This window comes from Pteropus vampyrus, unplaced genomic scaffold (genome assembly GCF_000151845.1).
Source record: "Pteropus vampyrus isolate Shadow unplaced genomic scaffold, Pvam_2.0 Scaffold5, whole genome shotgun sequence".
NCBI classification, from domain to species: Eukaryota; Metazoa; Chordata; class Mammalia; order Chiroptera; family Pteropodidae; genus Pteropus; species Pteropus vampyrus.
In genome coordinates, this window is record NW_011888786.1 from 8,757,779 (window position 1) to 8,772,024 (window position 14,246).

At 43.6% G+C, this 14,246-nt stretch overlaps 1 protein-coding gene across 2 annotated transcripts in view; it reads right to left on the bottom strand.

Moving 5' to 3' along the window:
- The window catches only part of SEL1L3 (SEL1L family member 3), a 93,514-nt gene that overhangs the window by 33,247 nt on the left and 46,021 nt on the right, over positions 1 to 14,246 (bottom strand). For both annotated transcript variants that reach the window (XM_011365406.2, XM_011365397.2), the window contains exons 10-13: positions 11,351 to 11,562; positions 9,992 to 10,171; positions 3,625 to 3,744; positions 1,643 to 1,783 (exon numbers count right to left, since the gene is read on the bottom strand). In XM_011365406.2, coding sequence (XP_011363708.1) covers positions 1,643 to 1,783; positions 3,625 to 3,744; positions 9,992 to 10,171; positions 11,351 to 11,562 — 653 coding nt within the window. The remainder of the gene's footprint in view (positions 1 to 1,642; positions 1,784 to 3,624; positions 3,745 to 9,991; positions 10,172 to 11,350; positions 11,563 to 14,246) is intronic.

The window sequence follows — 14,246 nt, forward strand, 5'->3', positions numbered from 1 at the left end:
CACTTGGAGAGTCCGTTTTCTGCATGGGGTTCTTTCACGTGGAACACATTTAAAGAGACCTTTTGGCCAGAGGTAACAATGTTCCTTGAGATGAGAGCGTCCTTCATCCCACTCAGGGATAATTTAGTTAGAATGCAGGAAAACCAAAAAAGCTTTAAGATTTGGGAAGTCAGACCCTGAGGAAATGTTACGTTACCTCCAGAATAATTTCTTTATGTGCCTGCCTCTCCCTCTAGTTTGGGAGTTTCTGGGGGGCAGAAGTAAAGTCTGAATTATGCCTTTATCTTCTCTGCAGTTGGGCAGAGGCCAAGCCCGACTCTGGTGGACAGGTGTCTCTCCTCTGTGCCCGTCTCTGTCCCATCAGTGCATGAGTCCCCTGAGGCCAGAAACATGGCTCATGCATCCATATATCCCTTCATCTAGCACGGAGTCTGGCACTTTGTTGGCCCTAAATGGGTGTTTATTGAATAGATACATGAATGCATGGGCATGTGGCTAAGAGGCAAACCATGTCCATGTTGATTTGACAACTGGAAAGAGGAAGTTCAGGCTATCGATTTGGAAACCATAACAACCAATGGGTTTTAAGGCTTTGGAAGGTGAAATGTAGCAGGAGTCATGGCCGTTCATCAGTGAGTGGTCACAGCTGTGGTTCTGGAGATGGGCCTGGCCACACAAAGCCATGTCTTTGTTTGAAGACACTTGTGACCTGGGGGCAGCTGCTTTCTTTTGGCATGGACGTAGGGTCTAAGGCTTTCCTTACCAGAGCCAACAGCTCTTTACTTTTCCAACACGAATTGCTGTCTCTGTGTTTGGAAGTGAAGATCACAGACTCTGAAGCCAGGATCCCAGTCTCAGGTTTGAAATGTATCAGTTGTGTAAACTTGGACAGGTTACAAAGCCTTTCTGTGCCCATTACCACATACAGACACAGCAATAATAACACATCACGGTGTCTACCTCGCAAGGTTGCTGTGAGGATGAAATGTGTTCATACACATAACAGGTAATAAGTGCTTAATCACTGTGAACTATTATTATTTTGTATAAGACACACAGTATCTTACAGTTCTGAAAGCCCATTTGTTACGCTATTTCGTTCAATGTGTGGTCATCACCACTGTCCCATGAAATCAGATAACTCCGAAGACACAGCAGAAGAAGGACTTGAACCCCATCCTCTGCCTCCTGGACTAATGTTCTTCCCACCTGTCTCCACTTTTCTCCTGTTGGCTTACAACCAAGATCTTCGTTTGACCAGTGGAACTGCTGGGATCCAGCCTAAACATGCCCTTTAAGCTGTAATTCAAGGACAACTCTGCCTGGCGGCAAACTTGCGGCACCTTTGGGGGTCGGCGACCATGTACAATTCATAAAACACAGGTGTCTCCTTTAGAATGTCACAGCTCTTGTGAAAGCAAAGAGAATCCAGGTGCCAAACATAAGACTAATGATTAAAAATGAGACCAGGGACTGCTTCTGACTCTGCCTTATCAGCAAATATCCCCTTTCATCGAGAGCGATGTAAATGCACACTGTTTTTTCAGTTACAAATTCTCTGTTTGCCGGCACGCCGACAGGAAACTGCTCCAGAAGTCTGACAAGAACTACACAACCTCAGCACACACTGAGCAATCCTTACCTTGAATAACACAATGGCATAGTCATATATTAACGCGGGGTCCTCGGTCTCCAGGGCACCCTTGGCGTACCACTCGATCGCTGCTTCAGGATTTTTGGCCACACCTTGCTGCCCCCAGAACAACATCTGTGCCAATCGTTGCTTCAAGACAATAGCAATTTAGAATAATGACTTTCCTGTGTAATGTTTAACTTAAGGTTTCAAAAGGTGAGAAGACAAACCTGGCTTGGAATGTTTTTGTATTGAGAACCAAGGTAGACATGTATGTCATCTTCCAACTGGGGGCCAGAGCCCTGAAGGTGGACTTGTGTAAATACAAGTCCTTAACACAAGTTGGAAATGGCGCATCTGTGTGTGTGTGTGTATGTGTTCACGAGTGCATGCGTGTGAACAAATCAACTGCACCCAGGGCCAAAGCTGGACGGAGACATTTATAACTGTCTTCTCTCCTCCAACACCCCTTCTTTTGAGAGGTAGTGCCCATCCTTTTGGCCAGTGAAGAGTGTAGAGGTCTATGCACATCTGTATTAATTAGGGCGTCTCTCTATAGCACTTATTACCTCCTATCCCAGCATTTGTCCACATGGCTGGCTCCACAATTAAACTCGAGGTTGGGAGCTCTCTAGCGGGTAGAAACCTCAAGATGTTATTCGTCTGACCTCTTCCCTTCAGCTCCCACCCACAAGCACTCAACAGAAGCTCACAGAAGCTGCCCAACAAAGATTTGCTGAATGAAGGAAGGATGAAGTGTCCTTTGCTAGGAAGGTTTATGTGAGCTCTGAAGTACAGGAAATGGATCTGGCAGCGTTTCCAGAACAATGCCCTAGAATTCCCTCCTGTACTAGAAAGACTGCAGGCTAGGGATAGCTGTCCAAGAATAAAGCCAGAGACAATGTCTGTTAACATTCTGGCCCCATGTTGGCCCCTGATTGTCTTTCCTTCTTTCTGCTTCTCCTCTCATAGGCTTCTCTTCCCTTCCCACTCCCACTCCCGCCAAGTACTTATAACTTCCAGCGAAATATCTCCTGAAATGCTACAAGACCTAGCTACAGAGAGTGGGAGACTGGTTACCACTGTCTGAAATGTATGCTTGGCAATGTGTTCATTCTTTTCTGTTTTTTTTTTATTTTTATTTTTTTCTCTTTCCATTTCTGGTCTTCCACCCACTTAGCAGACCCAGAGGCTCTTCCTGACACTGTGTGCTCACCAGGAGCATGAAGCCAAAGCCAAATCCTTTGGGAAGGAGGTCACTCCCCTCCTGGTACAATCAGCCTTAGCGAGCTCCCATCAGGAGGCTTTCTTCCTAGTGAAATTGAGGCAAGAAGGTGGATAGGGGACATTCTCCCAGCCTTCTGTCCTTCTAGTACCTCCTAAAGGTCCATCCAAAAGATAAGGCATGTTCAAGAGACAGGGTTGATCTTTTTGGTCTAATATGCTGCAGGTGATTTTCTATAATTCTCTTAGCTTAATTTATGGCCTTCTTCTTGATACCCATCTAATCTCTCCTGTACCCCAAGATGCTTCTTTTTATTTCTACCTGATACACTAAAATGTGTGGCGATAGTCTGCAGGACCAATCATAAATACTGTGACTCTCTCTGGGTACAGGGTAGGACTATGCTAACAGCCCACTTGAAGTCAAGAGTGACCAAGTGACTTGTTTTGGCCAATGAAATGTGAGAAGTGACATGTGCCACTTCTGAACAGAAGCATTAAGAGTCAGCCTGTGATGTACCATGGCTATCGTCCTGTTTCAATAGTTTTGGAAGCAAGTATCGAGATGAAGACTCTGCTAGTTTGGGTTCCTAGGAGCCTATGATATGATAGCACAGCCCATGTGTTTGACTTTTCTCAGACAGGTAGTGTGAGCAAGAAATAAACCAGCACTGTTATAAGCCACTTAAGTCTGGGATATTTTGTTACCACGGCATAAATTGGTCTATTGTGACTGCAGATTTCTAAGCCGATGGACTGCTTCTTACCTGAGCTGCGGCATTGCCCCGGGTAGCTTCGTGCTTCAGCCACATAAAGACGTCTCCATCCTCTTTGGTTTGTACCTTGAGTATTTCATCATCTTTTAGTCTAATTGTTTCAACATATGCCTAAAAAGGAAGGAAGGGAGGAAGGGAAGGAGGAAGAGAGGGAAGAAGGAAAGGAAGAAGGGGAGAAAGGGAATATCCAAATGATACGGGCATGCAAAAGATATGACGTAAACCGGAAGCTGCTCATGGAAAAAATATATGAATAATTGAAATACGAGGTGTGTCCACAATGTCGTAAGATCAAATTCTTTTTAAATGGGTATATTGCATCTAAAGTATCTAAATGAGTATTTTTGCACCTATCAAAGCATTTGCTTTGAGAAGACAAAATTTATTCCACTTCCACTTCTATTGCTCGAACTTGTTCAGAAGTCCACTTTTCTGCCTCTGATTTCAGAACCAGATTATACGCAGCATCAAAAAGGTAAATCAATATTTTCTAAGTATAACCTATTTTTTATCCCAAAGTGTTATTATCCTGCATGACTAACTCTTTTTATTGAGCAGGCTTGGCTTCAAATATCTTTTGGCTATTTCCAAAAATTAAATCTACCTTGAAAAAAAGAGGGCATGTTAATGCTGAAGACGTGAGCAAGAATGTGCTGGAGGCTCTAAAGAGGAACCTAACGGGAAAGTTCGCAAAAACGCTTTGCATTTGTGCACGGTCTCCCAGGTATCTGACTCTTTTGAAGAAAATAAGACTCATTTTGATGTAGAAATTTTGGCTGTTTATCAAAAAGAAAAGAAAAAAAAAAGTTCGTGTTATTTCACGGTCTCCCCTTATACATAATGAATTATATCTAACAACACCGCAGAGGTACTGGAAAGGGCTTCCCGCACCGGCGCAGCCACAGGCAGATGGTGGTAAAATTGGATCTGCATGAGTTTGGGGGAACAGCTTCAGAGAACAAGGGGCTGATTTCCCTCCTGACACTCTCTGTCGGTGAGTTAGGAAAAATACTTGGATTTACAAACTCTAGCCTGCAGCCCAGTTCCTGAGGTCTCTCAGCCACCTCCCTTTCAGGGCCACTAGGGGGCTGAGACTTGGGGACAGTGCTAGGACTCAAAACCAGGAGGCATCGATTCCTGTCGGATGTTTAACCTCAGGAGGCCACCAAGCAAAGAGCAACGATGAAAATAATAATGCCCATTGCCTTTTATTGAAACCAACTCTGTGCTGAGGGTTTAACAACTTTTTTTTTTTTTTAATTTAGTTGTCATAACAAGGCCATGACCCAAATAGCACTGTCCTCAATTTACAGGCAAAGAAACGGAGGCACAGAAGATGAAACCATGAACTCGAGGTCACATTGTAGAGCTGGCTCTGGAAGCCAGGCTGGCTTGAGTCCAAAGACAAGGCTCTGACCTGCTCCCCCACGATGTCCTCTAGTGAGAAGGTTCCGGAATCCTGCCTAGACACAGGTCACTCTATCTCATTAACCTCTTGCCAAGCGTATAGCCAATGAGTGGGCACTTCAGCTCAAACTCCAGGGAACATGACCGTCTGTGACGAGCCAGGAATTGGGCTGAAGCTCGAGCTGCTCAAATAATGGAATTCACAGCTAGACATTTGTCATACAACTGGAGAGATTGGGTGTTTTGATTTTGGGTCGTTTTTCTTCTTTTCCTCCTTAATTTTATTGTGGGATTTAAAAGAAAGACACAACACATGAAGACACAGTTCCCACCCTGCAGGATTTATACTTTTAGGCATTTCTGCCGCTCTCGGGCAGTGATGCTATATCACGATACCCAGCCTGGACTGCGTGCCAGTCACTGTTCTAGCTGCTTTGCTCAGAATGACTCACCGAATTATAAGACAGTCACAATCAATATCCTCAATTCACCGATGTGAAAACTGAGATCCAGAGAGGTTTAGTAATTTACTCAAGGTCATATATTTAATTCTTCAAACTTAGGAGTCACCCAGGCCAGCTGGCTATGGGCCACAGTCCCTGCCCGGCCTCACTACCCTGAAAGGGACTCGTGAGTCTGGAAGGACATTTCTTCGTCTGCCCTGGTACACAGTGAACTCTATCCAACAGTGACATGAGGGGATCTTGGCAGAGGCCATGTTTCCAGAGGACCTGGCAACCATGAATAACTACAGAGAAGGAACACTTTTATCTTCTGTATTGCTGTCCCCAACCAAGGCACCTCGGGCAGTGGCATCGCACCTTGCAGCAAGGTGGGGCCATCAAGAGCACAACCTTCACATCAGACCAAGGGAAAGTCTCACTCACCATTACCTACTTGTGGGCCTTGGGCCACTAACTTTATTTATCTGAGACTCCGTTTCTGCAGCCATACAATGGACTTTAGCACGGTACCTGCTATGTGTAAAGTATTCAATCTCTTGGCCATTATTTTTGTAGTGCACAGAGTTAGAAAGACCAAGGTTCAAATCCAGGCCCTGCTACTCATTTGCTGTGTGACTTTGGGCAAGTTCTTTAGCTTCTCTGCATCCAGTTGCCTCATCTATAAAATGGGAATAACACTCATACTGCCCTCGTAGGGTTGCATGAGGATTAAATGAGATTGCCTGTGAGATCTCAGCAGAGTGTCTGGTACATGGTAAGCTCTTGGTAAGGGTAACTCGTTACGTTTTAGGTCCATGGTTCATTCTAACGTGCGAAAGGCTGATAGCAATTTAGAACGTCAGCCCTCCTATTGGTATTTGCAGTTTCGTCCAGCTCGAAGCTTTGCCTCGTGGGGATGAAGAGTTATCTAAGAGAACTGCATACTTTAGAAGGTGGAAGGCACAGAACTTGAGGTGGGAGTGCTGGGTCAGAAACATTTGAGAGAGCTCACACAGTGGGCTGGGCTCCACATTGTATGGATTGCCTTACTCATGCTGTAGCCACCGCATGAGGTGCAGGCCACCAAGCTCCCATTCTATAGGTGCAAAACTGTACAGAGAGGTGGGCGGAATCATCCAAGATGTCACGCCTAGTGAGGAGCAGACCCAGGACCTGGTCTTGGCAAATCTAGCCCAGCAGCCACACCCAGCCAGGCGGTTCTCCTTGTTCTGGGGTCAGCGTGGTGGCAACAAGGGGTCAGTGCCACAGGCCCAGGCCTTTTGTGAAAGCTGACCACCTACAAACACATCTGATGAAGGGACAGCCCTAAAAGGGAACAGCATTTGCTTGTTCATTCATTCAAACATTGGTGACCAGGAATGATGCTTCGTATGGGAAAGTGACCAATCCAGAAAGAAGCTGTAGCACAGAGAGACAACAGGGGGGGTGAAGACGGAGGCAGAGCTGAGTAGTTGCCGTCGGGGACCCAGAGTCCCAGACTGACCAGTGGCATCTTCTGTAGCTTCTGGGTTTTTTGTTGTTGTTGTCATTGCTGTGTTATAAATCAAGGTCCCTAGAACAATCACTTCGCAGCCTATACTACAGGGTTAAAACTTGCTGACCAGGTCAGAGGAGCTCTGATGTCTGGAGACTCTCCAGTCCTCAGACCTCCTGGACCCAGTGTCAGAGAAAGCGTCACGCCATCCCAGGCCAACGGTGCCGTCAGCTAAGGCAGCGGTCCCCAACTCTTTTGACACCAGGAACCGGCGCTCCCATGAGAATCTAATGCCTGATGACCTGACGGGGAGCTGAGGCAGCGATGCTGGCGCTGGGGAGCGGATGCAGATCCAGACAAAGCTTCACTCGCTCCTCTGCTGCTCACCTCCTGCTGTGCAGCCCCGTTCCTAACAGGCCACGGACAGGGACCAGTCCATGGCCCGGGGGGTTGGGGACCCCTGAGTTAAGATGTTTGTGGGGAATGGAGAGAAAGAGATGGTGCATTTCCTTTGCAGTATGTCATGATTGTAGATGCAGATTGTAAGAACTATCTCAGCTGGAGAGGAAGGTTTGAGTGTCTTCAGTATGTGGAGGACAGTTAAAACCAGGGGGATGGATTAGACGAGATCCCTACCCCTCTAGCAGGTGTAGAGAGAGCAGGCTGGGACCAAACCTTTTGGAAAAGCAGGTTCTAAAAAGTAGAGAGAATCATCGTTGCGATTAAGTCACAAAACAAACAAAACCCAAGCATCTTCTTTTTCTTTAACCTGAAGCCGAGTCTCACTAAATCATAAAGAAGTGATGTGAAGAGAGATTACTAATAAAGAAGATAAAATGATGTGAACCACGAGTTACATAAAAGAGAAAATGAAACAAGAATCAAGAAAGAAACTTCTGACGGAGCCTTCGTTTGCTAATTAGAGGTCTGGCTTTCTGTATCTCCTCATCTGTTACGTGCTGCTGGTGAATTAATAGAGTTCTCAACAAAAGGACATTTAAGTCAACGTATGACACCTGCTTAAATTCTCAAGAAGCCATTAATTACACATTTTTAAGAAAATGAGCTATGACACAACTCTTCTAACTATGTAATTCGTATCTGGGATTCTTAATCATACGACTTTTCAGCTGCAAGACGGATCTTTTCTATTCATCTTCTCTGGTTCTGACCAATTAAACATTTTCTTTCATAATCATAACGTTTCATGTGCCAAATCTTCAAAAGAAAAGGAGCTTGTTAGCAATATACCGTTTCCTGTTGCTAATTTGTGCCGAATTAGAATTCTTAAAAGTATAATATATACATATAGGACATCGTTAACACATTCAGGCTTAGTAGAACGATGTCAATATTATTTCGTGACTTGATTTTGCATGACCGCTCTTCATAATAATTCTTTTAAAAAACTTTTATCAATTATTAAATTCCTGTCAAACGGAGGTCAAATCTTGCACATAGTTTATATACACCAAGAGAAAATATATAATGATGATAAGAATGTGGAAGTTTATTCAAAATAAATCATTATTTCCTAAAGGAATCAGAATGTCTATATAGACAGCCTTGTGGTGTTTTATAGCCTGACTCATGTTTAATGTTCACTGACAGCATATATCTTTGAGTCATTTATTTCATAACCATACAGCGGTCACTGTCGATTTCTTTTCTATCCATTCCCGGTCATCAAAGCACACATTTTTCACACTGTGGATTTCTGAGTGCAAAACAGGAACAGTGCAGGGGCACAGTGAGTGGTCTGGTTCTCAACTAGCTGCTCAGCCTAAGATTCCACGTCCTGACCTAGCCAGGCCGATCCCCTAAGCTCGCTGAGCATAAGCAGGGAAAATCAAGAGTTTACGGCCTAGTTCAAGGTCCAATCTGGCACAGCAGTTTACGTACTATCTATGGCTGCACACATTCGGCACCCCATTCATTCATATACCGCCTCATATATTGCAGAGTCGAGTAGTTGCAAGAGAGACTATATAGGCAGAGTCTAAAATATTTACTATCTGGCCCTTACAGAAAAAAAAAAAAAAATTGCTGACTCTTGGTATAAACTACTGGTACTTCCTCTCAACTTGACCACTTCAAGTGTTATGACCATCAGAATATCTTAAATCCTTTCTGGAGAAAGAGGATATAGAAAAATATATTCCGAGAGGGTAACTACGTCATGGTCTACTCCCTCCGGGTACAGAGCTCCATCATCTTGAGGCAGCTTTCCCCGCATTCCCACACTAGCACCTTTACTTATACCCTTTTCTTTGCCATCATCCAAACGAGTCTCGAAACAAAACATCAGTTGGTCTAACGTAACACAAGATGTGTTTTGGGTAGATGTGAGCCATTGATCTCTTTGCCCATTGAGTCAAAAAAATTTGGGAGCCTGCAAAATTATGGGTGAGAGTTAGTGTTCCTTGTCCAGTCCTTAAACTGAGATAGGATCTAGTCTTCAAATGTCACATGCTGTTGGTCACCTGGGAGCACTGGACTAGCAAGGCTCACACGATAGGGACAGATGCAACGGGAGCATAGCAAGGGATGGAGTGGGCTTCCTCATGTCACAGACCCTGCTTGCTCGTTACATATAAATGGGAGCCCTTTGTTTACTGCCCCCCTCCCAACTCAAGGTGATTAAATACCCTCGAAATCTCCAGTGCTCACCACTTCACATGGTCTTAGCAAAAAAAAAAAAAAGATGCCTATGTTTCTGGTACACCTTTTTTGCAAAATCAAAACCAAGGGCCAGATCTACATTTTGCGTAGCAGTCCTCCCGCTCATGAAAAGCTTTCCATGCATGGATGGAAGATTGTGTCTACATTCAGCCTGAGAACACAGTCAAGAAATACAAATTGGAGAGTGAAAGAAAGCTTTTCTCTCCATTAGATTATGTTCATCCTCTGGAGGCCAGCGAATAAACCAGCCACAGATACAGACACTTTATAAAAATTCAGGAAGTCCTGGTAAAAAGGGCTATAACCACTTCCTCCCATTTTTCTTTCATACCTGATCTCCTTGTAGCGTATGCTGGTCGAGGGGTGTCTTCGTGGCAATGTTGCTGTAGTAGGCATAGGACAGCTCCCAGTCCAGGGGGTAGTTATCAATACCTTGGTAGTGTTTGTACCCAAGATTCATTGAAGAAAGCCTCTCACTTCCCTGGCCTCCAACCAAACTATACAACATGCCCTGGTAGGAAGAAATTGACACTGTTCACAAGATTATAGATAAGGGTCATAAAATCCAACCATCTGGCCCCATCCCTATATATGAGCCTACTCATTCGAAACATATGCTAACATGCCTTTGAAAAAATCTTTAGAAAAGAAAGCACAACGGCTTTCTAATGATTGACAGATTCCAAGTGATCTATCCTTCTAAATGTCTCATAGCTTAAAATTCCTTGACTTTTGCCCTTTTCTCAGTGAAAACACGGGCCTTCCCCCGACTTCTCTCACAGCATCTCTCTGGGTATCCGCTGGCTGTTGTAAGGATCCCTGGTCAGCTTCAGCTACAGTCCGACGGTCTGAAGAGCAGGCCATGTGACGACCTCACAGTCTCACAATGTTAGTGTTGGGAAGGGTCTTTTCAGATAGACCACCCTCACTTCACAGTTGAGAAAATAGAGGCCCAGAGAGGTGAAGTCATTTATCTATGGTCAACCAACCACTCTGTGGCAGAGACCAGGCTAGAAGCTTCTACAGTATTCCACCTTTGTGGGGATTGACTCGGACTCAGGAAAGCTGGCAATCAATCATGAGCTTCTATAAGCCAGAGACACACAAAGAAGTCACTGAAAAGGAAATGGAGCCATCTGGGTGTGTCTACACAGTACGAATCTCCAAATCCAGTGCGTGAATTTGAAAACTAAAAGGGATTAGGGGCCATTTAGTAGCACTTATAAAAATGTGATTCCAAATGTTAGGCAAGTTGCATAATAAATCTGGATCTGAAACCAAAAGTAAAACCATCTGGTATGGCTTCTATTTGGACGGTAGAAGGCTGGATGCGACAATACTTGGCTTAGAGGACCAACTGACTTCACTTAACTAAAAAGTATTAGGATAATGGTCCCACAGCCAGAGTGGTATGAAACTTGAGTAAGAGATACCTGTCCTTGAAGGGCTGAGTTTCTGGTAAGCCCTGCCTAAATTATTCCTTCATGTATACTAATCACGTGCCCAAGACTAAGAGGGGAAACCGAAAGCAGGAGATACTGTGTTTAACACAGCCCTAGGACGTTTTTCTTGAGTGGAAAGATTTTTAAAGGATTCCAGGGAGCGTGAACCTGTCGGGTTGCTCTTGAGACATGAGAGCATTATTCTGATGTGAGTGACTGATATCCTTGGAACCCATGAAATACTCTACCTGCAGCTGATCCCGAGGTACATTTAATCCAGTTTCATAAAAGACTGCGAGGTAGTAGGATGCTTTATGATAGCCACAGCAGCTGGAATCCATCAGGAAGGGGACGACAGAGCTAATTTGGTGAAGACCATCAACACTGGAGAGTCTCTCTATAGCCTTTTCAAATATCCTCCCGCCAATTCCTAATACAGATTCATTTTGGTTCCTTGGCACTGTAAATAACACAAATCACAGCCCACACAATTAATTACCATGGGATCGACATGGCTTTAGAAAGAAGAGGGAAAGCCAATTAAACCACCTGAGTTATTAATATAGTCGGTTCCGCAGAACCTTGAAATATACCACCTTCCGGAGAGGTAAATCAAACCCTTTGGGGATGCCACGGTGTCATTCTGTAAATAGCTTTTTCTTTGGCACCAAATGACAGCCTAGTATCCTAGGAAAAAGGATGTGCCTTATATAGCTGAGACAGCGCCTCGAGAGAGTAATTTACACAGTGTATCTCAGTGCCAAATCAGGACCACCGAAACTTCCAGAGAGACTTTTTTCCCTCTTAGACTCTTGGAAAAAAAAAATGTGTTTTATTTCAGAAATAATTCCTAGGTGCTGCTCTAAAAGTTGAGCAAAAGAACCATATTTTGAGATGCTTTCTTATCTTCTGCCTCTAGTTTTTCTCGGGGGTTTCTAAAAACAATTTCGAATGAGTCAACTTTTACTGAGGGTGTACGAAATGCCAAAGATTGGGTTAGGCATCTTATGTAAATTATGTCACGTAATCTGAACACTTTTACGAGGTAGGTACTATTATCAGCATCCTCATTTTTTCAGATGAGGAGATTGAAGCCTGGAGAGGTCAACTAACCTGTCTAAAGTTACAAAAGCTGGCACGTGGCTGAGCCAAGCTCTAAATCCAGCTTTGCTGATCAGGAAGGCCAGGGTTCCTACTCACTCTGCTTCACCTACCTCCTGATTAACAGGCTACCAATTGTCCTAATAAGCACCTTTCCATCAAATTAGAAACCTCTTTACGCAACTGCTTTAAGCTATATGATACTTCTTTTGACCTAATCCTCGTATAAATCTGATAAACATTTTAAGCTTTTAAGCATTATAACGATCAAGTTATATGGTCGTTTCAAGTAATTGTTAGTCTTCTAAAGTCTGTCTACATTATTCATCTCTCTTGTTTATTAATTTAGACAACGAGTGTTTACTTTCTATTTTACGTTGTTACCAAAGAGCACATAGCATTGAAGATACTATTTACATTTAAAGAGAAACGACCGATTTATTTCAGACTAAAATTTTATCTGCCTAAAAATTATGTCCAACATTTTTCTTTGATTTTTCTTCATTCTACCCAAAATTAAAATGTTACTAACGGCTTTCAGGAGGCCACGAGAGATTCACTCTATCAGCAGCACTCCATAAGGGAATGAAGAGACATGAGTTTTCGATGTGGAGAAACTTGAATGGGAAGCTCTGAGATGAGACTGAATTTATTTAAGGGCAATTCCCTCGCAGAGATCCAAGCTAAGCACAGAGACTAGTGGCATCCTGGTCTCTGTGAAACCCAAGCCATTAGTTACGAGTGGGTACACAGGCGGGCTGGGCTGGCTGCCCCTGAGAGGGGGGCATGTGTCTTTGCCCAGCTGTAGGGAAGGAGCCCACCCACACCTCCACCTATTGCTAAGAAGTCTTATCTCCTGCCTCCTGGAATTCCTCACCCCAGACCTCTTGGGGTTTCTGCTTTACACTTTCCATCTCAAGTGGTGGTTGCTGGGGAAAAAAATCACCTTAGTAAACAAATAGAATTTGCTCCTCTTTCTGTATTTTTTTTTTTTTTTGATCCCTAAAAAAATAGCTTTTTGTAAAAAAAAAAAAAAATCAAACAATGCATATTTTTAGAAAATAAAAACAGAAGTTCTCTCTCTCCCAATCCTTCTTAATAGCAAAGATAAATACAGTTACAAGCCTGGTGTGTTGTTTCTGGACTCCTCTTTTGCACGGACAATAATTCATATTCACATCTCTCTGCATATATACATGCAAGTTTTCTTCTCAAAAAACTCCTATAGATTCTGACCTTCAACTTTTAAAAATTAACCACACATCATGAGTGTCCATCCATGGCTGTCAGAAGCTCATTCTTCCTAAAGCTTCAATAGTATTGCATTCTATAGCAGGGCTGTTTTTCTGCCCAGTTCTCTATTTTTAGACTGTTGGGTTGCTTCCAGGGGTTTTGCTATAACCAATAACGTGTAAGTGAACATCTTTGAACATTTCCTTCTGCTCGTCTGTTGAGATACATCTGAATAACAACACTCTTTCCACCGGGAGGCTGGAGATCTAATGTTGGTTTTTCCCTTTGCATAGTTGAGAGAATTTACTCTACTCAACCATTCGATGAGATATAAACCTTCAATGAATGCAGTGTGCACTGCGGCACTCAAATGGAGTTGCAAAAGAAATCCTACTTCTACTTATTCATATATTTACTTTTAAATATGTGCTCATCTCAGATGCCCCTCTGTGCACATTCTGAGCAAATTAACATCAGCATTTTGGGAACGATTCATCCCTGCCTCACCTGCTCTGCCAAACACCTAACTAAGATGATGAGTTTTGCCTGAGTAGCCATGGACACAGGCTTTGTGGGCTCAGAGGAGAGAAGAGACTCCAAACCAAATGAAGCTCCAAAAGAAACACTTGCCCTGCTGACCCCTGGCACAGAACCCCAGAAATCCTTAGCAGGAGTGTGCAGGTAGCTCGGATTGCTGGAGAATAAGGAACAAAAGAGGAACATGTCAAAAGCTCTAATCGTTAGCACAAAAAAAAAAAAAAACCTTTGCAGATTGAAACGTAGGCAGGTTGAAAGGCTTCATGAGTTCTT